This window comes from Arvicanthis niloticus, chromosome 13, assembly GCF_011762505.2.
Source record: "Arvicanthis niloticus isolate mArvNil1 chromosome 13, mArvNil1.pat.X, whole genome shotgun sequence".
NCBI lineage: Eukaryota > Metazoa > Chordata > Mammalia > Rodentia > Muridae > Arvicanthis > Arvicanthis niloticus.
Window position 1 is genome coordinate 74,601,030 of NC_047670.1, and position 27,260 is coordinate 74,628,289.

A 27,260-nucleotide genomic window follows, 5' to 3' on the forward strand; every position below is an offset into this window, starting at 1 on the left:
TACTGTGTGTACTGTGTGTACTGTGTGTACTGTGTGTACTGTGTGCACTGTGTGTACTGTGTGTACTGTATTACTGTGTGTACTGTGTGTACTGTGTGTACTGTGTGTACTGTGTGTACTGTATTACTGTGTGTACTGTGCGTACTGTGCGTACTGTGCGTACTGTGCGTACTGTGCGTACTGTGCGTACTGTGCGTACTGTATTACTGTGTGTACTGTGTGTACTGTGTGTACTGTGTGTACTGTATTACTGTGCGTACTGTGTGTACTGTGCGTACTGTGCGTACTGTGCGTACTGTGCGTACTGTGCGTACTGTGTGTACTGTATTACTGTGTGTACTGTGTGTACTGTGTTTACTGTGTGTACTGTGTGTACTGTATTACTGTGTGTACTGTGTGTACTGTGTGTACTGTGTGTACTGTGCGTACTGTGCGTACTGTGTGTACTGTGTGTACTGTGTGTACTGTGCGTACTGTGCGTACTGTGTGTACTGTGTGTACTGTGCGTACTGTGTGTACTGTGTGTACTGTGTGTACTGTGTGTACTGTGTGTACTGTGTGTACTGTGTGTACTGTATTACTGTGTGTACTGTGTGTACTGTGTGTACTGTGCGTACTGTGCGTACTGTGCGTACTGTGCGTACTGTGCGTACTGTGCGTACTGTGCGTACTGTATTACTGTGCGTACTGTGTGTACTGTGTGTACTGTGTGTACTGTGTGTACTGTGTGTACTGTGTGTACTGTGCGTACTGTATTACTGTGTGTACTGTGCGTACTGTGTGTACTGTGTGTACTGTGTGTACTGTATTACTGTGTGTACTGTGCGTACTGTGTGTACTGTGTGTACTGTGCGTACTGTGTGTACTGTGTGTACTGTGTGTACTGTGTGTACTGTGTGTACTGTATTACTGTGTGTACTGTGCGTACTGTGCGTACTGTGCGTACTGTGCGTACTGTGCGTACTGTGCGTACTGTGCGTACTGTGCGTACTGTATTACTGTGCGTACTGTGTGTACTGTGCGTACTGTGTGTACTGTGTGTACTGTGTGTACTGTGTGTACTGTGTGTACTGTGTGTACTGTATTACTGTGTGTACTGTGTGTACTGTGTGTACTGTGTGTACTGTGTGTACTGTATTACTGTGTGTACTGTGCGTACTGTGTGTACTGTGTGTACTGTGTGTACTGTGTGTACTGTGTGTACTGTATTACTGTGTGTACTGTGTGTACTGTGTGTACTGTGCGTACTGTGCGTACTGTGCGTACTGTGCGTACTGTGCGTACTGTGCGTACTGTGCGTACTGTGCGTACTGTATTACTGTGCGTACTGTGTGTACTGTGTGTACTGTGTGTACTGTGTGTACTGTGTGTACTGTGTGTACTGTGTGTACTGTATTACTGTGTGTACTGTGTGTACTGTGTGTACTGTGTGTACTGTGTGTACTGTATTACTGTGTGTACTGTGCGTACTGTGTGTACTGTGTGTACTGTGCGTACTGTGTGTACTGTGTGTACTGTGTGTACTGTGTGTACTGTGTGTACTGTGTGTACTGTGTGTACTGTATTACTGTGTGTACTGTGTGTACTGTGTGTACTGTGTGTACTGTGTGTACTGTATTACTGTGTGTACTGTGCGTACTGTGCGTACTGTGCGTACTGTGCGTACTGTGCGTACTGTGCGTACTGTGCGTACTGTATTACTGTGCGTACTGTGTGTACTGTGCGTACTGTGTGTACTGTGTGTACTGTGTGTACTGTGTGTACTGTGTGTACTGTGTGTACTGTATTACTGTGTGTACTGTGTGTACTGTGTGTACTGTGTGTACTGTGTGTACTGTATTACTGTGTGTACTGTGCGTACTGTGTGTACTGTGTGTACTGTGTGTACTGTGTGTACTGTATTACTGTGTGTACTGTGTGTACTGTGTGTACTGTGTGTACTGTATTACTGTGTGTACTGTGTGTACTGTGTGTACTGTGTGTACTGTGTGCACTGTGTGTACTGTGTGTACTGTATTACTGTGTGTACTGTGTGTACTGTGTGTACTGTGTGTACTGTGTGTACTGTATTACTGTGTGTACTGTGCGTACTGTGCGTACTGTGCGTACTGTGCGTACTGTGCGTACTGTGCGTACTGTGCGTACTGTATTACTGTGTGTACTGTGTGTACTGTGTGTACTGTGTGTACTGTATTACTGTGCGTACTGTGTGTACTGTGCGTACTGTGCGTACTGTGCGTACTGTGCGTACTGTGCGTACTGTGCGTACTGTGCGTACTGTGCGTACTGTGCGTACTGTGTGTACTGTATTACTGTGTGTACTGTGTGTACTGTGTTTACTGTGTGTACTGTGTGTACTGTATTACTGTGTGTACTGTGTGTACTGTGTGTACTGTGTGTACTGTGCGTACTGTGCGTACTGTGTGTACTGTGTGTACTGTGTGTACTGTGCGTACTGTGTGTACTGTGTGTACTGTGTGTACTGTGCGTACTGTGTGTACTGTGTGTACTGTGTGTACTGTGTGTACTGTGTGTACTGTGTGTACTGTGTGTACTGTATTACTGTGTGTACTGTGTGTACTGTGTGTACTGTGTGCACTGTGTGTACTGTGTGTACTGTATTACTGTGTGTACTGTGTGTACTGTGTGTACTGTGTGTACTGTATTACTGTGTGTACTGTGTGTACTGTGCGTACTGTGCGTACTGTGCGTACTGTGCGTACTGTGCGTACTGTGCGTACTGTGCGTACTGTATTACTGTGTGTACTGTGTGTACTGTGTGTACTGTGTGTACTGTGCGTACTGTGCGTACTGTGCGTACTGTGTGTACTGTGTGTACTGTGTGTACTGTATTACTGTGTGTACTGTGCGTACTGTGCGTACTGTGCGTACTGTGCGTACTGTATTACTGTGTGTACTGTACTGTGTGTACTGTGTGTACTGTATTACTGTGCGTACTGTGCGTACTGTGCGTACTGTGCGTACTGTGTTTACTGTGTGTACTGTGTGTACTGTATTACTGTGTGTACTGTGTGTACTGTGTGTACTGTGTGTACTGTGCGTACTGTGCGTACTGTGTGTACTGTGTGTACTGTGTGTACTGTGCGTACTGTGTGTACTGTGTGTACTGTGTGTACTGTGCGTACTGTGTGTACTGTGTGTACTGTGTGTTCTGTGGGTACTGTGTGTTACTGTGTGTACTGTGTGTACTGTGTGTACTGTATTACTGTGTGTACTGTGTGTACTGTGTGTACTGTGTGCACTGTGTGTACTGTGTGTACTGTATTACTGTGTGTACTGTGTGTACTGTGTGTACTGTATTACTGTGTGTACTGTGCGTACTGTGCGTACTGTGCGTACTGTGCGTACTGTGCGTACTGTGCGTACTGTGCGTACTGTGCGTACTGTATTACTGTGTGTACTGTGTGTACTGTGTGTACTGTGTGTACTGTGCGTACTGTGCGTACTGTGCGTACTGTGTGTACTGTGTGTACTGTGTGTACTGTATTACTGTGCGTACTGTGCGTACTGTGCGTACTGTGCGTACTGTGTTTACTGTGTGTACTGTGTGTACTGTATTACTGTGTGTACTGTGTGTACTGTGTGTACTGTGTGTACTGTGCGTACTGTGCGTACTGTGTGTACTGTGTGTACTGTGTGTACTGTGCGTACTGTGTGTACTGTGTGTACTGTGTGTACTGTGCGTACTGTGTGTACTGTGTGTACTGTGCGTACTGTGCGTACTGTGCGTACTGTGCGTACTGTGCGTACTGTGCGTACTGTGCGTACTGTGCGTACTGTGCGTACTGTGCGTACTGTGCGTACTGTGCGTACTGTATTACTGTGCGTACTGTGTGTACTGTGTGTACTGTGTGTACTGTGTGTACTGTGTGTACTGTGTGTACTGTGCGTACTGTATTACTGTGTGTACTGTGTGTACTGTGTGTACTGTGTGTACTGTGTGTACTGTATTACTGTGTGTACTGTGCGTACTGTGTGTACTGTGTGTACTGTGCGTACTGTGTGTACTGTGTGTACTGTGTGTACTGTGTGTACTGTGTGTACTGTGTGTACTGTGTGTACTGTATTACTGTGTGTACTGTGTGTACTGTGTGTACTGTGTGTACTGTGTGTACTGTATTACTGTGTGTACTGTGCGTACTGTGCGTACTGTGCGTACTGTGCGTACTGTGCGTACTGTGCGTACTGTGCGTACTGTGCGTACTGTATTACTGTGCGTACTGTGTGTACTGTGCGTACTGTGTGTACTGTGTGTACTGTGTGTACTGTGTGTACTGTGTGTACTGTGTGTACTGTATTACTGTGTGTACTGTGTGTACTGTGTGTACTGTGTGTACTGTGTGTACTGTATTACTGTGTGTACTGTGCGTACTGTGTGTACTGTGTGTACTGTGTGTACTGTGTGTACTGTATTACTGTGTGTACTGTGTGTACTGTGTGTACTGTGTGTACTGTGTGTACTGTATTACTGTGTGTACTGTGTGTACTGTGTGTACTGTGTGTACTGTGTGCACTGTGTGTACTGTGTGTACTGTATTACTGTGTGTACTGTGTGTACTGTGTGTACTGTGTGTACTGTGTGTACTGTATTACTGTGTGTACTGTGCGTACTGTGCGTACTGTGCGTACTGTGCGTACTGTGCGTACTGTGCGTACTGTGCGTACTGTATTACTGTGTGTACTGTGTGTACTGTGTGTACTGTGTGTACTGTATTACTGTGCGTACTGTGTGTACTGTGCGTACTGTGCGTACTGTGCGTACTGTGCGTACTGTGCGTACTGTGTGTACTGTATTACTGTGTGTACTGTGTGTACTGTGTTTACTGTGTGTACTGTGTGTACTGTATTACTGTGTGTACTGTGTGTACTGTGTGTACTGTGTGTACTGTGCGTACTGTGCGTACTGTGTGTACTGTGTGTACTGTGTGTACTGTGCGTACTGTGTGTACTGTGTGTACTGTGTGTACTGTGCGTACTGTGTGTACTGTGTGTGTACTGTGTGTACTGTGTGTACTGTGTGTACTGTGTGTACTGTGTGTACTGTATTACTGTGTGTACTGTGTGTACTGTGTGTACTGTGCGTACTGTGCGTACTGTGCGTACTGTGCGTACTGTGCGTACTGTGCGTACTGTGCGTACTGTATTACTGTGCGTACTGTGTGTACTGTGTGTACTGTGTGTACTGTGTGTACTGTGTGTACTGTGTGTACTGTGTGTACTGTATTACTGTGTGTACTGTGTGTACTGTGTGTACTGTGTGTACTGTGTGTACTGTATTACTGTGTGTACTGTGCGTACTGTGTGTACTGTGTGTACTGTGCGTACTGTGTGTACTGTGTGTACTGTGTGTACTGTGTGTACTGTGTGTACTGTGCGTACTGTGCGTACTGTGCGTACTGTGCGTACTGTGCGTACTGTGCGTACTGTGCGTACTGTGCGTACTGTATTACTGTGCGTACTGTGTGTACTGTGCGTACTGTGTGTACTGTGTGTACTGTGTGTACTGTGTGTACTGTGTGTACTGTGTGTACTGTATTACTGTGTGTACTGTGTGTACTGTGTGTACTGTGTGTACTGTGTGTACTGTATTACTGTGTGTACTGTGCGTACTGTGTGTACTGTGTGTACTGTGTGTACTGTGTGTACTGTGTGTACTGTATTACTGTGTGTACTGTGTGTACTGTGTGTACTGTGCGTACTGTGCGTACTGTGCGTACTGTGCGTACTGTGCGTACTGTGCGTACTGTGCGTACTGTGCGTACTGTATTACTGTGCGTACTGTGTGTACTGTGTGTACTGTGTGTACTGTGTGTACTGTGTGTACTGTGTGTACTGTGTGTACTGTATTACTGTGTGTACTGTGTGTACTGTGTGTACTGTGTGTACTGTGTGTACTGTATTACTGTGTGTACTGTGCGTACTGTGTGTACTGTGTGTACTGTGTGTACTGTGTGTACTGTGCGTACTGTGTGTACTGTGCGTACTGTGTGTACTGTGTGTACTGTGTGTACTGTGTGTACTGTGTGTACTGTGTGTACTGTGTGTACTGTGTGTACTGTGTGTACTGTATTACTGTGTGTACTGTGCGTACTGTGCGTACTGTGCGTACTGTGCGTACTGTGCGTACTGTGCGTACTGTGCGTACTGTGCGTACTGTATTACTGTGCGTACTGTGTGTACTGTGCGTACTGTGTGTACTGTGTGTACTGTGTGTACTGTGTGTACTGTGTGTACTGTGTGTACTGTATTACTGTGTGTACTGTGTGTACTGTGTGTACTGTGTGTACTGTGTGTACTGTATTACTGTGTGTACTGTGCGTACTGTGTGTACTGTGTGTACTGTGTGTACTGTGTGTACTGTATTACTGTGTGTACTGTGTGTACTGTGTGTACTGTGTGTACTGTGTGTACTGTATTACTGTGTGTACTGTGTGTACTGTGTGTACTGTGTGTACTGTGTGCACTGTGTGTACTGTGTGTACTGTATTACTGTGTGTACTGTGTGTACTGTGTGTACTGTGTGTACTGTGTGTACTGTATTACTGTGTGTACTGTGCGTACTGTGCGTACTGTGCGTACTGTGCGTACTGTGCGTACTGTGCGTACTGTGCGTACTGTATTACTGTGTGTACTGTGTGTACTGTGTGTACTGTGTGTACTGTATTACTGTGCGTACTGTGTGTACTGTGCGTACTGTGCGTACTGTGCGTACTGTGCGTACTGTGCGTACTGTGCGTACTGTGCGTACTGTGCGTACTGTGCGTACTGTGTGTACTGTATTACTGTGTGTACTGTGTGTACTGTGTTTACTGTGTGTACTGTGTGTACTGTATTACTGTGTGTACTGTGTGTACTGTGTGTACTGTGTGTACTGTGCGTACTGTGCGTACTGTGTGTACTGTGTGTACTGTGTGTACTGTGCGTACTGTGTGTACTGTGTGTACTGTGTGTACTGTGCGTACTGTGTGTACTGTGTGTACTGTGTGTACTGTGTGTACTGTGTGTACTGTGTGTACTGTGTGTACTGTATTACTGTGTGTACTGTGTGTACTGTGTGTACTGTGTGCACTGTGTGTACTGTGTGTACTGTATTACTGTGTGTACTGTGTGTACTGTGTGTACTGTGTGTACTGTATTACTGTGTGTACTGTGTGTACTGTGCGTACTGTGCGTACTGTGCGTACTGTGCGTACTGTGCGTACTGTGCGTACTGTGCGTACTGTATTACTGTGTGTACTGTGTGTACTGTGTGTACTGTGCGTACTGTGCGTACTGTGCGTACTGTGTGTACTGTGTGTACTGTGTGTACTGTATTACTGTGTGTACTGTGCGTACTGTGCGTACTGTGCGTACTGTGCGTACTGTGTGTACTGTGTGTACTGTGTGTACTGTATTACTGTGCGTACTGTGCGTACTGTGCGTACTGTGCGTACTGTGTTTACTGTGTGTACTGTGTGTACTGTATTACTGTGTGTACTGTGTGTACTGTGTGTACTGTGTGTACTGTGCGTACTGTGCGTACTGTGTGTACTGTGTGTACTGTGTGTACTGTGCGTACTGTGTGTACTGTGTGTACTGTGTGTACTGTGCGTACTGTGTGTACTGTGTGTACTGTATTACTGTGTGTACTGTGTGTACTGTGTGTACTGTGTGTACTGTGTGTACTGTATTACTGTGTGTACTGTGTGTACTGTGTGTACTGTGTGCACTGTGTGTACTGTGTGTACTGTATTACTGTGTGTACTGTGTGTACTGTGTGTACTGTGTGTACTGTATTACTGTGTGTACTGTGTGTACTGTGCGTACTGTGCGTACTGTGCGTACTGTGCGTACTGTGCGTACTGTGCGTACTGTGCGTACTGTATTACTGTGTGTACTGTGTGTACTGTGTGTACTGTGTGTACTGTGCGTACTGTGCGTACTGTGCGTACTGTGTGTACTGTGTGTACTGTGTGTACTGTATTACTGTGCGTACTGTGCGTACTGTGCGTACTGTGCGTACTGTGTTTACTGTGTGTACTGTGTGTACTGTATTACTGTGTGTACTGTGTGTACTGTGTGTACTGTGTGTACTGTGCGTACTGTGCGTACTGTGTGTACTGTGCGTACTGTGTGTACTGTGCGTACTGTGTGTACTGTGTGTACTGTGTGTACTGTGCGTACTGTGTGTACTGTATTACTGTGTGTACTGTGTGTACTGTGTGTACTGTGTGTACTGTTGTACTGTGTGTACTGTGTGTACTGTGTGTACTGTATGTACTGTGTGTACTGTGTGTACTGTGTGTACTGTTGTACTGTGTGTACTGTGTGTACTGTGTGTACTGTATGTACTGTGTGTACTGTGTTTACTGTGTGTACTGTGTGTACTGTATGTACTGTGTGTACTGTGTGTACTGTGTGTACTGTGTTTACTGTGTGTACTGTGTGTACTGTGTGTACTGTGTGTACTGTGTGTACTATATGTACTGTGTGTACTGTATGTACTGTGTGTACTGTGTGTACTGTGTGTACTGTGTGTACGGTGTGTACTGTGTGTACTGTGTGTACTGTGTGTACTGTATGTACTGTGTGTACTGTATGTACTGTGTGTGCTGTGTGTACTGTGTGTACTGTGTGTACTGTATGTACTGTGTGTACTGTATGTACTGTGTGTACTGTGTGTGCTGTGTGTACTGTGTGTACTGTGTGTACTGTGTGTACTGTGTGTACTGTATTACTGTGTGTACTGTGTGTACTGTGTGTACTGTGTGTACTGTGCGTACTGTGTGTACTGTATTACTGTGTTTACTGTGCGTACTGTGTGTACTGTGTGTACTGTGTGTACTGTGTGTACTGTGGTGTGTACTGTGTGTACTGTGGTGTGTACTGTGTGTACTGTGCGTACTGTGCGTACTGTGCGTACTGTGTTTACTGTGTGTACTGTGTGTACTGTGTGTACTGTGTGTACTGTGTGTACTGTATGTACTGTGTGTACTGTTTGTACTGTATGTACTGTGTGTACTGTGTGTACTGTGTGTACTGTATTACTGTGTGTACTGTGTGTACTGTGCGTACTGTGCGTACTGTGCGTACTGTGCGTACTGTGTGTACTGTATGTACTGTGTGTACTGTGTGTACTGTGCGTACTGTGTGTACTGTGCGTACTGTGTGTACTGTGTGTACTGTGTGTACTATATGTACTGTGTGTACTGTGTGTACTGTGTGTACTGTGTGTACTGTGTGTACTGTGTGTACTGTGCGTACTGTGCGTACTGTGCGTACTGTGTGTACTGTGTGTACTGTGTGTACTATATGTACTGTGTGTACTATATGTACTGTGTGTACTGTATGTACTGTGTGTACTGTGTGTACTGTGTGTACTGTGTGTACTGTATGTACTGTGTGTACGGTGTGTACTGTGTGTACTGTGTGTACTGTGTGTACTGTGTGTACTGTGTGTACTGTATGTACTGTGTGTGCTGTGTGTGCTGTGTGTGCTGTGTGTGCTGTGCGTGCTGTGCGTACTGTGCGTACTGTGCGTACTGTGCGTACTGTGCGTACTGTGCGTACTGTGCGTACTGTGCTTACTGTGCGTACTGTGCGTACTGTGCGTACTGTGCGTACTGTGCGTACTGTGCGTACTGTGCGTACTGTGTTTACTGTGCGTACTGTGTGTACTGTGTTTACTGTGTGTACTGTGCGTACTGTGTTTACTGTGTGTACTGTGCGTACTGTGTTTACTGTGTTTACTGTGTGTACTGTGTGTACTGTGTGTACTGTGTGTACTGTGTTTACTGTGTGTACTGTGTGTACTGTGTTTACTGTGTGTACTGTGTGTACTGTGTTTACTGTGTGTACTGTGTGTACTGTGTTTACTGTGTTTACTGTGTTTACTGTGTGTACTGTGTGTACTGTGTGTACTGTGTTTACTGTGTGTACTGTGTGTACTGTATGCCAAGCACATGTCCTCCATGGTCCCCCTTTCTCCCTGCTTAGTCCCCTTTCTCCCTCTACACAGTTTTACTTCAACTGTGTGTGCCTGCATATGTGTGTGTGTGTGTGTGTGTGTGAGAGAGAGAGAGAGAGAGAGATTTTATATAAAATCTAAGAACCAGAAATGAGAGAAAACAATTGTTTGTCTTTCTGAGATTGCTGTAACCTGTTTAACATGACCATCTCCAGCTGCAAACAACAGAACTTCATTCTTTTGGCTGAAAAACAAACCAAACCCCACACCCCACTGTGTAAATCCACCACATCTTCCTTCCCTGTTCATCTGCTGTCATTAATGGTCTAACCTTACTAGGAGCTTGCTCAGACTCCACCAGCTGTGCTGGGATACAATCTGAGGCTGACCCCAGCACTTGGAGCTGACATCTCAGGTTCCCCAAGTTTAAGGATGTGGTTCCCCCATGCAGCTGCTCTCAGCCTCTGATGCCACCTGGATTCTCACTGTTATTTCTCCTGCAGTTACAAGATTTTTACAAGCTCTGTGCCATTCCTGGGACAAGGACCAGACCAATCCTCATGATAAAGTAACACTTCAGATCTAGTCTCTACGTTAGGTGCTGTTATCTTATTGTGTAGACTATAAATTGAGGCTTAGAGAGAAACAGGGTCACCACTCTAGACTCAAACTGTTAACCTCACATTATACTGACAGAAATCCCCATTCAAATGTCTCCATGACTAGGGATAAAACCTAGAATGTAGGAGGCCCTGGGTTCCAACCCTAACACGACACAGAACCCAGGCACCGTGACACACACCCGTGACACTAGTGCTCCCTAGGCAGAGGCAGGCCCCATCAGATGTTCATGGTCATTTTTAGCTGCAAGCAAGTTAAAGGCTGGCCTGGGCTACGTGAGACCCCAACAAACCCTTTGAGTTATAGACCTCACATCCGGTGTATAAGGAGGTCCTTAGGAATATGGGAAGAGAATACAGTTTCTTGAGAATAAAAATGCCAGCCAGATGTGGCAACTCCCACCTGCAGTTCCAGCTGTCAGAGAATGAAGAATCATGGGAGTCCAGGAGTTAGAGACCACACAGGGCAAGATAGCCAGAGCCCGTCTTAAAAGTGAACAGGTTAAAATAAAAAATAATAATCCTCTGCTAATATGTGGGCTGCTGCTGGGCGGTGGTGGCGCACGCCTTTAATCCCAGCACTTGGGAGGCAGAGGCAGTTGGATTTCTGAGTTCGAGGCCAGCCTGGTCTACAAAGTGAGTTCCAGGACAGCCAGGGCTATACAGAGAAACCCTGTCTCGAAAAACCAAAAAAAAAAAAAAAGAGAGAGAGAGAGTTAAAAATAGGGGCTGGAGAGATGGCTGAGCAAAAACAAAAAAACAAAACAAAACAAAAAAACCCAAAAAAAATGTGGGCTGCTTATACTAAATTTATAGTTTAAAAATAAATGCACATGCCTGTAATACTGGATGAGACAGGAGGCTACCAGTTTGAGGTTAGTAGGAGTCTGGGTTACCTATCAAAATCTTGTCTTGAAAAGACACAGTTGTGTTCAACATATTTGTTCATTTGCGATTCAAAAGTTTGAAAGGTGTGGGGAGTAGGTGGCTTGGAGGGGGGATGAGTTGGAGAGGCAGGGGGTGGGTTGGAGAGGCAGGGGGTGGGTTGGAGAGGCAGGGGGTGGGTTGGAGAGACAGGGGGTGGGGGGGTGGGTTGGAGAGGCAGGGGGATAGCTTGATGGTAAAGTATTTGCTATGCAAATGTGAGAACTGGGATCAGATTCCCAGAAGCTGGGTGCAGCCTGTGGTGAGATGGGAGCTGGAGAGAAATCCCAGGAGCTGGTCAGTGGGCTAGCCTGGTGTACATAGGATCTGACAACAGAGAGACCCTGTCGCAAAGAAGCAGGGGGAGAACCAACAGCAGAAGTTGTTCTACCTTCCCGCAGGCTGTGGGACAGCATGCTTGCACTCATACACAAACACACTAAAAAAAAACTAAACAAAAATCTTCTGGGGAGTCACTGTTAGTGTGTGGGGTTGTTTTCTTTTTAGCCGAACTCACTGTAACTGAAATGACATTCTCAGAGCTGGAGAGGCGGCTCGGTTGGTAGAGGGTCTGCCTCCCACGCACAAAGCTAGCACCACATAAAATGTCATTTCAGTTACAATGAGTTCGGCTAAAAAGAAAACATTCTGGCTTGAAGTCTATTCAGCGTCAACTCTTGTTATTTTAGTATTTCACTCTAAAGCTTTTCTGCAGCTTCTGCCTCAGTTTACTATTGTGTGGAGCTACAAGAATTCATGAAGCCTTTATCTTCTGTGCACCCCAGGAAGACCACAGCGGGCAGTGTTGGGGGAAGTGAACTATTTAGACAGCTAGGCACCCCATGCTGTGACAAGGGCGACAGATCAGAGGGAGACAGATCTGAGTCTTGCCTCCTCTTTCCTTTGGAGTTGTCAAGAATCCTAGGAAGTAACAGCCCCGCCCCCGCCTGCTTCCCTTTCCCAATACTGCCTCATCTCACTGGTTCTAATCCCAGAGCAGGTCCAGCAGTCATGTCTACTCCTTAGGATGCCGCACGGGCAGATGCCGCAGACATGACTGCCTAACTAAGATACCCGTGTCTGACCAAACTTGCCTAGCTTTTCCCAAGATTTGTTCCACCGGGCAGCCAAACGCAACGCTGAACTTCTGACCCTCCTGCCTCTGCTACAACTGTTGGCATGCGGCATCGACTTCTGCCAACTTGGGTTCAGCCAAGGCAGAGGCAGAGTTCAAAGCCAGCCTGGACTACGTGGTGAGTTCTAGGACATCCAGGGCTACACAGAGAAACACTTGACTCAAAACAAACAAACAAAACAAAAACATCAACTTGGGGATAGTGTTATGACAACTTAAGTTCAAAGTATTATTGCCTTTTAAATTAAAAAATTTCTTTTTTAAAAGAATTTGCGTTTTGAGTTTGGGTTTGTGTGTACACATGTACGTATACCTGTGTCAATGCTGATGTAAAATACATGTTATTTGATTCTGCAGCTACTTCGTGAGCTAAACCAAAGCTCACTGAGAGGTTCTGTTTGTCTTTCTTTAGCAGTAGTGTGCTAGTTTTGGGAAAATGTCAGTTGTTTGCATCTCATGGGCACTACTGATTGCAGGTGACTTTCTCTTCCAGGTGTTCTCTACTCTATGTATAAGGATTACATCCGACCTCGGTTCTTCAATGTCCCCAGAAAATAGAGCCAGAAGCAGGAGGCAATGAAAACCAGCTCCTCAGGGCTGAGCTTCAGAAAAAGAAATTCGCATTGTGTTCTGAAACATGGAGCATAGTTCACGCAGAAGCCTCGTAGCATCTGTATCTTATGTTGTTGAAAAGTTGCTTTCTAAAGCCACAGGCCATTAGCTGAAAGTTACCCCTGCTGTCTTTTTCTAACTTAATCTCCCCAGAGTTCAGGACCTTGTGCACACAGGCAGCAGCAGTGCCTGCACCAACAGGCTCTGACAGGTTTCTAACCAGGCTCTTAGCAAAAATTGACCACTATTCACTCAGCAAGAGGTGTAAGTGGTGCAGACCAAGTGTGTTTTCTTAGAAAAGGGATCTGGAGGAGGCAAGATGGCTCAGGAGTTGAAGGTGCTTGCTGCCAAGCCTGACCTCAGCTTGAACCTTGGAACCCAAATAGTGGACAAAGAGAATGAACTCCTGAAGTTATCCTCTGGTCCCCGGTGTGTGCACCCACACAAGCGAGCAAATGGCTGTAGAAAGGGGGTGGGATTGCCTCTTTCGGATGACTGGGGTCTGTAACACCCACACAGCTCACAACCCCCTGCACGGAGTATGCATACAGGGCACATGCATACATGCGGGCAAATACTCGTATACATCAAAATAAATCAAAATCTTTAAACAAAAGAGAAGGAAAATGGCTTTTTAAAAAATCAGGACATGATGCCAGCCTAAAACCCTGAGATTCAGAGGCAGGAGGATCACAAGTTCCAGACTAGTCTGGGAAATACTGTGAAACTTTCCTGGGGGTGGGGCAGAATTTTACTATATAGCAGTATCTGTGCTCAAAACTGCAATCTTTCTGCCTCACCCCTTCTTCATGGATGACACCTCTCACAAAGCCTACTTTGTAATGTTACTGAGTGAAGGAAAAGATGTATTTACTGCTAAAAAGCACTGCCAACTATGAACGCAGTAATGGCGGCAACCCATGCAAACTTACGGAGCTGGATGCAGGATGCTCAGGCATTCCACCTTGGCTGGGTAGAGCGGGAGAGCTACCACAGGAGGCTGCTAAATAGTGTCTTTCTACACAGACACTACTTAACATAATACCCGAATCTGTAAAATACTTCAGTGCCCTAATGCCATGTCTGAAACATGGCGTCTTCATTGGCTTCCACATCACAAGCCTGAGTGTTCTCCATCTGTCCTTCACAGCAAGGTGACACAAACCCTGTAGCAGGAACTCAGCACTAATAATTTAACTGCGTGGCCGCTGACTCTGGTGTACACCGTTGGAACATCCTTTTCTTAATTAAATGTCACAGTGTTTAATCCCAGGGGACAGTGAACAAGCACAGTCTTACCTATGTACTGAGTATGCTAATATTTGCATGCTGTAATTTGAATATGCCCTAAAAAATATTCTTACGTGTGAAGCCCAGTCCCAGTGTACAAGGTTGAGGTGGGGGAAGTCTCTGAAGAGGTGGAGTCTAGGGAGAGATGGTCAGGTCAAGGGGAGGGATTGGCCATTCTCATGGAACTATGTCTTCATGAGGGCAAGATGTTACCACGGACAGCCCCTCTAGGGAGCTAAGGTAGGCTAGTCATGGCTTTTAGGTCAGCTGGTGGGGAGGTGGGGGGGGGGGAGACAAATGGATGAATGAATGAGTGAGCAAACCACCTCCTGGCTCTTGGTCCCCTGGTGTGTGCACTTCCTCTTGACACTTCCCCACTTGGTGCCATCAACCATGGGGCAAGAGTCCTTCAGTAGAAGTGCCAGCGAGCCCTGTGTCTTTGAACTAGACTGTGAGCTAAATAAACTTCTCTTCTGATAAAGTACCCTGTTCTCAGGTATTTTATTATAAGAAACAGATTAATACTGCTCTATAATGCCACTGTATACAGAAACCCAGACTTGTTACCATAGAGTAGAAAATGATTGTTACTGGTTCATTTGTTTTATTTTGTGTCTAGGGTGTTTTGCCTGTGTGTGTGCCCACGCACGCAGAGGACACTGGATTCCCTGGGACTGGAGTTACTGCAGAGCTGCCCTGATGGTGCTGGGAGTAACCAGTCTTCCTACCCACCACAGGACCTCTAGTCCTCTGTGCTCTGAGACAAGATCTTGTCAAGTGGCCCAAACTGGCCTTGAACTCTAGATCCTCCTGGCTCAGCCTCCTGTCATCTGAGATCACCCTGCCCAAGCTAAATGTTTAATGTGTTCAGTTTGGCCGAGCGGTGGTGGCACACGCCTTTAATCCCAGCACTTGGGAGGCAGAGGCAGGTGGATTTCTGAGTTCGAGGCCAGCCTGGTCTACAGAGTGAGTTCCAGGACAGCCAGGGCTACACAGATAAAACCTGTCCTGGAAAATATCAACAAAATGTAATGTATCATCTCTCTGCTTCTACATTTAATGCTGAAAGACGAATGTGACATTTAAAGTCATGCAAAGTCTACAGGGTTTTGTAGACTCAGATCCTAGAGAGCAAGAAAGTGAATAAGAATGTGAAGGCCCCGGCCCTCGGGCTGTGTGCCTGAGGAGACACGTATGCAATGACAACAGGTAGCTCTAATTCAGTCCTAGCCCACTGTGCTGTCTACTGTACTGTGTTAGCTCACTGTACTGTCTGATAGCCCACTGTGCTGTCTACTGTGCTGTCTGCTAGCCCACTGTATTGTCTACTGTACTGTCTGTTAGCCCACTGTACTGTCTACTGTACTGTCTGTTAGCCCACTGTACTGTCTACTGTACTGTCTGTTAGCCCACTGTACTGTCTACTGTACTGTCTGTTAGCCCACTGTACTGTCTACTGTACTGTCTGATAGCCCACTGTGCTGTCTACTGTACTGTCTGATAGCCCACTGTATTGTCTACTGTACTGTCTGTTAGCCCACTGTACTGTCTACTGTACTGTCTGTTAGCCCACTGTACTGTCTACTGTACTGTCTGATAGCCCACTGTGCTGTCTACTGTACTGTCTGTTAGCCCACTGTACTGATAGCCCACTGTACTGTCTACTGTGCTGTCTGCTAGCCCACTGTGCTGTCTGCTGTACTGCCTGCTAGCCCACTGTACTGTCTACTGTACTATCAGGTAGGAATGTGGATCAAGTGCTGTAAAGACTTCCCTAAGAAGACAATTAGTGTATGAATGTGCTTACATGTGTGCCCATGTGTTTGTGTACTTGAGTGTTCGTGTTCAAGTGTGTGTGCATGTGTATGTGCGAGTGTGCATATGTGTGTACACACATATTCGAATGTGAGTGTGTGCTTGTGTATGTGTGTGGGGGTGAGGCCCATGCCCCAGGCCTTGCCTAAGGCCAGCAAGAGCTCTACGGTTAAGCAGTGCCCCTGGACACAAGCTTCTAGTTATTAAAAGTGTAAACTTGACTGTAAAAAGGCGAATTTCTGGTTGGCAATTGGGATTAAAGAAAAACAAAACCAAAAAGTTCTGCAACCTGCACACACACGTCGTGCAGCGTGTCAGTGTGTAAAAAGCACTGAGGTCTGGGCTCCCGTTTAGTGTGAGCCTCATAGCTCTCGTCATACACACCTTCAAATGCTTGCAATTCCTCAGACACTCAGCAGTATATGGGTGGCCCTTAGAAACAGGGTTAGGACGGACAGTGTGTTAGTGCGTGGAGTGAGAAGAAAGGCCAGGTGGACAGACGCCAACAGAAGAATGACGGCCACAGACACACTCGATGTGGAAACAAAGGGGGAAAGCCAGTAAAGTGCCTGCTATCCAGGAAGACCCGAGTTTGGGTCCCCAGCACTGTGTAAAATCCGAGCACAGCAGCAGATCTGTGACTCCAGTGTTGGGGCACAGGGCCAGGAAGATCCCTGAACTTACAGGCTTGGTTAGCCCAGCCAAACACTAAGCTCTGTGCTCAGAGAGAAACTGTGAAGACACCTGATGTCAACCTGTGGCGCACACACACACACACATATCATGGTAAAGCAACACTTTAAGAGTTATTTTGGGAAGTCCATCATCAGAAGGCTCATTCTCTTTCTCATTTGCGACCCAGACAGAAGAAAGACCTAATTCATCTGAACGACATTTGTAAAAATCTATCAAATTTTATAACCTTAAAATCTTACCCAAACTGGCATGTTTGGGTTCACATAAATACATATCCATACATTTTAAACCCCAGAAGTGCAGACACAAGCCTGAGGGACTGCACAGCTGTCACAGGCCCGCTGTACCTCTGAGGGGTCTCTGACCCATACACAGCTGTTAGCTTTTCCCCCTGACTCCGTGAGGAGAGCTTCACCTTGTTCAAAACATTTGAACGAGCTCACCTCTGAACTAAGGGATTTGAGAACAGACACTTGGCACAAAAGGGCTTAGAGAAAGTGTTCTTAAAGTCTCCTGGGCTGTTAGTCATCTAGACACCAATGAGTCGGCATCCACGGTGTTCAGAAGGTAGAGTTCAGGCTGAGCGGTCAGTCCGAGGCGGTACTGGGGATAAAAGCACAGGAGAGAATCAGTGTAACTTTCAAGGAGTGACATGGGGAACTAACGTATTATTTTGGTTCTTCTCAGTACTTCTGAATTTTATTTCAGAATAGAAAATGGCTTACACGTATGTGGGGTTTTTATTTAAGATCAAGGACACTTTTTTTTTAATTTTTATTTTATGTACATGAGTATTTTGCCTTCATGTATGCAGTGTACACATGCCTGCTGCCCACAGGGGTCAGGAGGAGGCACTGGATCCCCTGGAACTGGAACTATAGATGGGTGTGGTGGTCAGCCACACAGCAGCTGGGCAACCCTGAGGCAGACAGGGCACTCTAGAGAAAGGTTGCAGCCCCGAGTGTCAGAGAAAGCGTGCTGAGAACACATGGCAGGGTGTGAAAACCATCACTGCATGTGTTTGTGGCTACCTGAGATGGAGCTGAGTTAAGGATGGATGCTAAATGCATTCTGTCTCACGAGGGTGAAGCTGGGCTGGGGCTTTAGGATAATATGACCAAGTACACAAAACGATTGTGTCCTAGCACTGTGTACTGGAAATCAGATTTCAGATATCTAAACCCTGAGTCTGGTAATTCTGGTCCTATTATCCTTTGACACCTGAGAAAAGCCCTTTCCTGAGTAGTTAAGGGAAAAAGCATGCAGAGAAGCAATGAGCTGCAGGCCCCAGGGTTTGCAGGCTGAGAAGCTATGACCTGTGGGTCCAGGGTTTGCAGGCTGAGAAGCAATGACCTGTGGGTCCAGAGTTTGCAAGCTGAGAAGCAATGACCTGTGGGTCCACGGTTTGCAGGCTGAGAAGCAATGACCTGTGGGTCCACGGTTTGCAGGCTGGAACAGGAACCTGAACTGTCTTCATGCCCTATACCTTTCCGGTTCTTTAAGTAGGACTCGTGAAGTTCAGGCTGGCCTCAGAGGTATTATGTAGCTAAGGATGAGCCCGACTCATACGAGCCCCCACCTCCCAGGTCCTGGGATTATAGATATTTATAACCATACCCCACTCTCAGCAGTTTTAAAAAGGTATTTCCTGACCCCTTTCCTGTGAATCTAATGCAGATGGTTTGCAGGGATCTGTGAAAAACTTGTTTTTTGTTTAAGTTAGGGCCTCACTAAGCAAGCCTGGCTAGCCTAGAGCTTGTTATATAAGTCAAGCTGGCCTTGAGCTCAGAGACTTGCCCACCTCTGCCTCCCAAGTCCTGGGACTAAAGGTGAGCTCTGCTGTACTTAACTGTCCAGCGATACACTTGGGAACAGTGACCGGCTTTCATGTCAGTTGGGGTATTCAATGGTAATATCGCCCTTGGCACCAACAGTCCATGTGTGGAGTGCACACTATAGGTCTGCATAAAGGGACTAGAGCCATATATTGTAGTGGAAGACACTGGAGTGTGTGTAGGGGCTGAGGGCCCAGCTTTAATCCTTCTAATGTATACTTTGGGTTTTATTTTCAGAACTGAGGACCAAACCCAGGGCTAGGCAAGTGCTCTACCACTGAGCCAAATCCCAATCCTTTGTTTAGGGTCTCGTTCTGGAGTTCTGGCTGGCCTGAAACTTGCAGTGATCCCCCTGACTCACAAGTGCTAGGATTACAGTCTCCCACCACCACACAGACTGTGTTTACTTTCTGAACCTTATCTTGTGTGCAGAATGGAAATGAGCCACCAGGCACACTGTGACTGTAACTCACCGAGTCCTAAGTTTATCGTGAACACATTATACATGGCTCTGTGTCATCCCATAGGAATGCCGTGTGAAGATCACACAGACCTCACAGTGCCCTGGATCAAAATATTCCCGGGCAGTGTGCTAGGTAGACACTGACATTTCACTTGCAGGTTCGACATCCAGACTTGAGGATCTAAAAGGCCACTGCCAGCATCATGGATGACTCCTGGAAACCTGTCCCAAGTGAGCAGACACCATGGACTTCCTCATTGCTCAGTCTGTGGCATTTAGAGTATTATCACTTAGGTAACATGGAGAATTTTTTTCCCTAGTTCTGAGGCATTTGGAGATGTGGCTAAGCACAGGTTAACACACTCTTGTGGTCCACTGAGGTGGTAATATTACTGCCCTTAGCTACAGAGAGCCCTCTCTGTTGTTTAAGCCTGTTGTGAGCATCCAGAGTTACTGCCAAGTGCTGGGACAGGTCTTCCTGTGTAGCTCTGGCTGGCCTTCAGTTTGCCATCTTCCTGTCATGCTTCTCAAGAGCGGAGGTTACAAGTGTGTGTCACTGCACCTGATAAAAATGTTTTCATGTCTTGGTGCTCCTGGAGAAAGTTTGGGAGTCTCACTACAGCTTAAAGGGTATGTTGTATATTACACAAGATGGTTTGGCATCTCACTATACAGCTCAAAGGGCATGATGTATGTTACACAAGGTGGTTTGGGAGTGAACTCGAGTCTTCTGGCTTAAACTACTCAGGTTCTACTGACAACACACACTGGCAATGTCACTCAGATACACTTTCAGGCTGTTCAGTCACCTCTCGCTATAGAGGGTGAATACCTTGTTGCAAGAACTTTAAGCCAGGTGGTGACTGAGCACGCCTCTAATCCCAGTACCTGAGAGGGAGGCAAGAGGATCTTTGAGTTCGAGGCCAGCCTGGTCTACAGAGTGAGTTCCAGGACAGCCAGGGCTACACAGAGAAACCCTGTCTCAGAAAACCAAAAAAAGAAAAAAGAAAAGCCAAATGTGTGTGTGTGTGTGTGAGAGAGAGAGAGAGAGAGAATTGCATCCCTGAAGCAGGAGTTTCATAAATCGCTGTGAATTACCTGATACAGACTTTGGGAACTGAACTTGAGGTCTCTGGAAGGGCAGCGAGTGCTCTTAACTACTGAGCCATCTCTGCAGCCCCGATGTTTCAGGGCCACAACTCAATTTTTACAGCTTTGCCACTTGTACACACAGGTGAGGTAACAGCAAAGTGAAGGTAAGGTTCTGGAATTGCTCTGCACCCTAGATTAGTTCTGAGCTCAAACCCAAGCCTCCCATCTCCCTTACAAACGGCACCGGGCCTGTGTCTGCATTACAAGGGTTCAGCCAAAATGTGTATCTGGTTTTAAACTAAGTGACTTTAGTTTCTCTATTCAAAATTTTATTACTAAAATCCTTTTATTATTATTTTTTGGTTTTTCGAGACAGGGTTTCTCTGTATAGCCTTGGCTGTCCTGGAACTCACTCTGTAGACCAGGCTGGCCTCCAACTCAGAAATCTGCCTGCCTCTGCCTCCCAAGTGCTGGGATTAAAGGCATTAGCCACCACTGCCGGGCAAATCCTTTTATTATTAAAATCCTTCCTGGACAGTGAGATAGCTTAAAGAGTAGAGGAAGGTAGGACAAATTTCATCTTGCAAAATAGTAGTTATGGCCTTAACCATAACAAAAGTATTTAACTAAGTGGGTAAATTGATTTTCATTTAGACTGAAAAAAAGTAACGTGATTCGTTGTGTACATGTGTGGGGCAAGTATGCAATGCCATGGAGCACATGTGGAGGCAGAGACAGCTATCAAGGGTTGGTTCTCTTCTCCCACTGCATGGGCTCTGAGCACTGAAGCCAGGTGTGAGGCTTGGTGGTGGTGGGACATTTGAAGCTATCTGGGCCTCTCTTAGTGTCTACAGCTAATCCAGACTTTCCAGGGCACTGAATCCATATCCTTCTCTGTCCCTTCAGGAGCCAAGCACTGATGCTTGGACTTACAGTGCAGTCACTCCTGATGACAACTAGTGGGTCTGCCTTTCAGCTGTTAAGACTATATCCATTATAAAGTGTCTCCGGTGTTTAAAAAAAAAAAAAAAAAGTCAGAAAACCAAACAGGAAAGAGGGAAGTTTTGGTTTAATTACAGCAAGTTCACAAGCTGTCAAAGGTTCACTACAAGCCTCATTGTAGTCACTTGCTGCCACCCTGGCAGGTTCTCACAAGACAAGCTGCTGCTACTCCCCGGCCTATCTGCTCCAGTGCACTGAGGGTACAGCTATTTCAGGTCACATAAGAACAAGGACCGATTCAGAGAAGGTACAAAAATGGCTCACAAATATAATGCCAGAACCACAAGGGTGTGGGGGCTTGAAATGTTTACAGGTTACTGCACAGAGTACTGTTGGAAGTACCGCTTTTCAGTGACAATCAAATGATTAGGGAACATTTTTAATCTTTTGACACTGTAAATATAGTTGTAGAATCAGAAGAAACTATATCACACAATGAAACCTTCTATCATTGTAAACAAATATAACACAACAGACTTCTCGGGCAGGGATCGAAATGTGCGGTGGAGGCTAGCCTAGTCAGGCCCCTGGGCACCATCCCCAGCGGCTTGGGCTAGGCTGTAAGTATGGGGAATCTGGACACAACCTGCCCACCCCATCCCATCCCTGTACAAACTCAGACACCACTAGAACATCTATACAAGGAATTCTATACAAGGAATTCTGCTGTGTCAATCTGGCTCTCAAGCACTGCAGAGAGACAGTTTCAAAAGCTCAGCTTCCAGTCTGATCAGTTTCGGGAACAACGGTGGTAGTGACAGGTATGAGAAGGAGCCTGCAGTGCAGGGGTTCTCAACCTTCCTGATGCTGCTGACCCTTTAAATCAGCTCATGTTGTGGTGACACCCAATCATAATTTTTTTGCTGCTACTTCATAACTAATCTTGCTACTGTTATGAATTATAATGCAAATGTTTTTGGATGTAGTGTTTTGGATGGGTGGCAACCCACAGGTTGAGATGTTACTGTGAGGACCCGTTGCCTGGTTTTGTTGGATCAGCTATGGGGCTAAGGTCAATCAGGGTGAGTGAAACACAGCAATTTATCTTTTATGCCTCATAAAGAACCTATGCAGGCCGGGATGTTGACTGTGTGTGAAATGCTAGCAGTAACACCACAGCGGCACATACAACAAAGGTCATTTGTCAGCCAGCTCGACACAGGGAAGGCGTCAGAGAGGAGGACACCCTCCGAAGCTGCTCTAGTTCCTGCTGCCACCAACACAGTGACCACACACGTGTATCCTCCTCTCCAGCAGACAGGCAGGATTCGATGTGACAGAATCACGTCTCCCCCGTGACACGCCAGAAGTAGCTGAACTGAGAGCAGCAGTTCTGTGAAGACTCCAGAGCTTCGCAGTCTGGTCTCAACAGGCTCTCTCCGAGGGAAGGGCAGCGAGGATGCAGCCTAGGCCCGCCTTGCTGGGAGACTTCACACCACTGACACCTACTGACTTTGCAAGGTTTGGGCCCAGAGCTCCAGAGATTGCCTTCTGAGTTATCTTGGGCGTGAAACAGCGGTGTGTCAGAGACATGATTTGGTGAAGGGTACTTTGGGGAGTAGTGCAGTCAGCTCTGTGACTCGTTCTGAGTCCAGAGCCTCATGAGAGTCAGTTCACGAGTGCAACAGTCTTCTGCAGTCAGCACTCTCTCAGAAGAGGAAGGCAAAGATTCCAGGACTGTGCGTACTCAAGATTAAACACTATCGGGAACACTTGATATAAACAGGAAAGTTTCTAACCTCAGGGATAAAGGTGAAGCCTTCCCTGCTAAGGAAAACCTGCAGGCCAGCCATCATCTGTCCACACCCACCTCTATGTCCTACATTTTTTTCTTTCCACTAAGAAATTCCAAAGTAGAAATAAAGTCCTGAATTGAGCAGGGTAGTGGTGGTGCCTGCCTCTAATCCTAGCACCCAGGAGGCAGAGACAGAGGCAGAGGCAAGAGGAGCTTTGTTAGTTTGAAGCCAGCCTGGTCTACAGAGTGAGTTCCAGGACAGCCAGGAAGAAACTCTTGAAAAACAAACAAAATGCACCAAACAAACAAAAGCCCTGAATTCAAAGGTAGCTGTCTCTAAGTCTGTAATGCAAACAGAAGGTGACAGTCTGGCTGGGCTTCTCTTGACTAAAAACAAGCTACTGCCCTTGGGCAGCTACTTAGGAACTTAGTGTTTACAATAGCCCAAGGGAGGGTCACTTTTTCACCCTCCCTTGTAGTGCTGCCTACTGCTACAGGGTAGGACCCTCCCGCCCACCAAAACTAATCATCTAGTAAGCACGAAAGCCAGGAGTGGCAGACAGGCATGGAATTCCAGCACTCAGGAGGTTGAGCCAGGAGGATTGTTGTAAGTTTGAGGGCAGCCTAGGCTACATAGTGAGTTTTAGGCAACCTAGTATTTAATAGCAAGATGCTATTTCACAAAAACAAAAGGAAACAAAGACCTCAACACACACACATAAAACAGTGTTTCCCAACTAACAGTTGAGTCGTAAATGCAGTCTGTGCAACAGCACATACTTGTGGCTATGTTCACACAGTAAACCATAGAAACACACTGGCTCTGATGGCTCCCTGCAAAGACAGACAGACTGATCCAGTGTTTACTTAGTATTGCCACCGCTCTTGTCTTCGCTCAGCAGGGCTTTAGAGATGCTTACCGAGCGTCCACAGTCCAGGAAAGACATGCCCAATGCAATCAGACACTGCCAACCCTGGAATACAGAATACAGAACATGGCTGTCACTCTCCTGCCAGTGAGGCTTGCCCAGTGCTAGCGTCCACAGTACAGGAAGGACAGGCCCAGTGCTATGCAGATGCAAATCTGCCTCCTGCCTGCCCCAAGCACCCAGCTGTGCTCATCTCTTTCCTCTGTCCAGTCAGGCTAGGAGACCCTCGGCTCAGCTTCAGACGAGCAGTGGGACAGCTGCCCTGTGAGGCTCTTGGCTCTGAGCTAAGCAGCGGTAACCAGGACCTAGACTTGGCCCTATCTCCAAAACTGGGGCTTAACCAACCTCATTCGTCTTAGGGTCCTGACTCAACTCAGCACCTTCACACCCACGTTCAGTGAAGGAACAGTTGGCCAAACTCCTAAGAGATTTTTTTTTTTTAGAAGATTTATTTACTCTTCATACAGTGTCCTGTCATGTGTGCCCCAGATCTCATTACAGGTGGTTGTGAGCCACCATGTGGTTGCTAGGAATTGAACTCAGGACCTCTGTAAGCGCAACCAGGGATCTTAACCTTTGAGCCATCTTTCCTGGCAAGGACATGTACAGTTACTGGGATCCCAAGGTCCTATGTAAGCAGTGTATCCTGGCATGCCTGACATTTATAGGAAAGGAAGAAACACTGATCCAGGACACTATATTAAAGTATACACTGAAGGAATCTTCTCAATCAGATTCTCATATGTGGGATAGGGCATGTGTGGAGTGAAAGAGAGAACAGGACTGTACCCTCCCTCTTCAACACTGTCCACAACAGAAATGGTGGGACTTCTGCTGTTTCCTATCCCCCACCTTAGTAATTTTCAGGAACCTCTGTACCAAGCAGGTAACTGACTCTGTTCTTATTGCTGTAGTTTTCCCACTAGTGAGTTGTGGGAAAGATTGGGAAGCACACACATCTGCCGCTCTATGCACACATGTGTCTTATGCACATTTCCTGTTGTCACAGGGGCTCTTGCTGAACCTGGAACTAGGCTGGCAGGCCTCAACGATTTTCCCATTGCTGCCTCCCTTTCTCCAATGCCGGGCGGGGTCACAGGCTCACACAACCACTGCAGTGTTTTTGTGTAAGTCCTGGGATCTGAATTCCGTGCTTACACTTGCTGTGCAACCACTGAGCCACCCTGCTTCCCAATCATATCCTAACATTCTCTTTAGATATGAAATACCGGACCTCATAAAAAACCAACAGAAATAGAAAAATACTAGGTATTAAAAACTAAAATAGGAGACGGGCATGGTAGTGTACAACTTTAATCCCAGCGTTTGGGAGGCAGAAGCAGGTGTATCTCTGAGTTCAAGGCCAGCTTGTCTATAGGATGAGTTCCAAGACATCCAGGGACACACAGAGAAGCCCTGTCTCAAAAACCAAGGGGAAAAAAAAGAAAGAAAGAAAGAAAGAAAGAAAGAAAGAAGGAAGGAAAGAAAGGAAGAAAGAAAGAGAGGAAGGAAGGAAAAACAAAAGTAGACCAGGGGCAGTGTCCCAGGCCTTTAACCCCAGCACTCGGGGAGCAAAGACAGGAGGAGCTCTGTGGGTCTACAAATTGAGTTCCAGGATAGCCAGGACTAGAGAGAAACCCTGTCTTGAGAAATACCACTTCCCTACCCACTACACACAAAAAACTAAAATATATTTGATGATTTGAAATAAGAATGTCTGGTTGAGAGCAGAGTGTGGTATTGGAATGGTTCCCGTGTGGTGGTTCGAATATGCTTGGGTCAGAGAGTGGCACTATTAAGGAGGTGTGGCCTTGTCGGAGGAAGTGTGTCATTGTGGGCATGGGCTTTAATACCGCAGTTCTAGCTGTGTGGAAGTCAGTCTTCTGCTAGCAGCCTTCAGATGAAGATGTAGAACTCTTAGCTCTGCCTGTATCATGCCTGCCTGGATGCTGCCATGCTCCCACCTTGATGATAACCAACTGAACCTCTGAACCTGTAAGCCAGCCCCAATTAAATGTTGTCCTTTATATGAGTTGCCTTGGTTATGGTGTCTGTTCACAGCAGTAAACCCTCACTGGGACACCCAGCACTGGATAAGCCTTATGTGTAATCTCCAGTACCAATAACAACAAACCTAAATGAACTTTCAGGAGCCACTGACCCAACAACGCCATGTAAATGCCTCAGTAAAGCGCCAGTGCTTTGGGGACCAGTTGTTTCTCAAGGACAGTTAGTCCCGCTGGACCACCCCAGACGCCATAGGTGCCCTGCTCCCTTCACACTGGACTCACCAAGTAGAACACAAAGGTCAGATAAGCCACGCTAACCACTGCAGCCACCACGTACAGTGCCACGTGCCCTAGCTCCTGGACATAAACCACTACAAAGTACATGTTGATGGAGCAGACGATCAGGACCAAGATGCCACCTGCGATCCTCCAGCCTCTGCAAAACAAAGAGCACAGTAAGTGCCTGGCAGTCCAGCTCACACGGACAAACTGTGTCCCATGGGTTGAGGGAAACGTAGAGGACAAAATTAGCGATGAAGCAGAAGGGAAGGGGTCAGAGTAAATGGAAACTTTTAGTATCTATCTATCTATCTATCTATCTATCTATCTATCTATCTATCTATCAGTGTGGGCACACGTCTGCTACTGCATCCATGGGGACCGTCTCTGTGCGGTCAGCCCTCTCCTTCCTCCCTTGTATGAGTTCCAGAGATGAAGCTAAGGTGGCCGGGCTGGTGCCGCAGCCGTTCATCCACGGAGCCATTCCTGCGGCACGAAAACCTCGCATTTAAGACCCTAGAAATCAGTAGGTCCTAGACATGTACCAAGCCATTTCATTATACGTTGGAACACGGTCCAGGGATGGAGTCGTGAGAGGAGAGTTCTGAGAGCAGTGACAACAGTCCAAGGAAACAAGAGTCCTGTGGTCTCACTAGTGCCTGTTGCTGTTCACTCGATTAAATGTCACACTCTCCTTTACACTCCGCTACGGCAAAGCCTGCACTTGCCATCTGTGCATTTGCCATCTGTGCTGGTCCCTGTAACTGTACAGCTTGAACCCGTGAGAACTTTACACTGTAATTCTCACCCCTCGAGAGTCTGAACTGTCTGAGGCTCTGAATAAAGGTGACTTTACT

General features: G+C 46.6%; 2 protein-coding genes across 4 annotated transcripts in view; one reads left to right on the forward strand and one right to left on the reverse strand.

Annotated features, from left to right (window-relative positions):
* Higd1c (HIG1 hypoxia inducible domain family member 1C) overlaps positions 1-14,814 on the forward strand; it is a 28,532-nt gene extending 13,718 nt beyond the window's left edge. Inside the window, exon 3 of the mRNA XM_034517549.2 lies at positions 13,140-14,814. Coding sequence (XP_034373440.2) covers positions 13,140-13,204 — 65 coding nt within the window. The 3' untranslated portion in view covers positions 13,205-14,814. The remainder of the gene's footprint in view (positions 1-13,139) is intronic.
* Positions 14,815-17,144: 2,330 nt separating this feature from the next.
* Slc11a2 (solute carrier family 11 member 2) overlaps positions 17,145-27,260 on the reverse strand; it is a 37,296-nt gene continuing 27,180 nt past the window's right edge. For all 3 annotated transcript variants that reach the window (XM_034516520.2, XM_034516521.2, XM_076912087.1), the window contains exons 15-17: positions 26,407-26,560; positions 24,107-24,160; positions 17,145-17,662 (exon numbers count right to left, since the gene is read on the reverse strand). In XM_034516520.2, the coding sequence (XP_034372411.2) occupies positions 17,585-17,662; positions 24,107-24,160; positions 26,407-26,560 (286 nt within the window). In that variant the 3' untranslated portion in view covers positions 17,145-17,584. The remainder of the gene's footprint in view (positions 17,663-24,106; positions 24,161-26,406; positions 26,561-27,260) is intronic.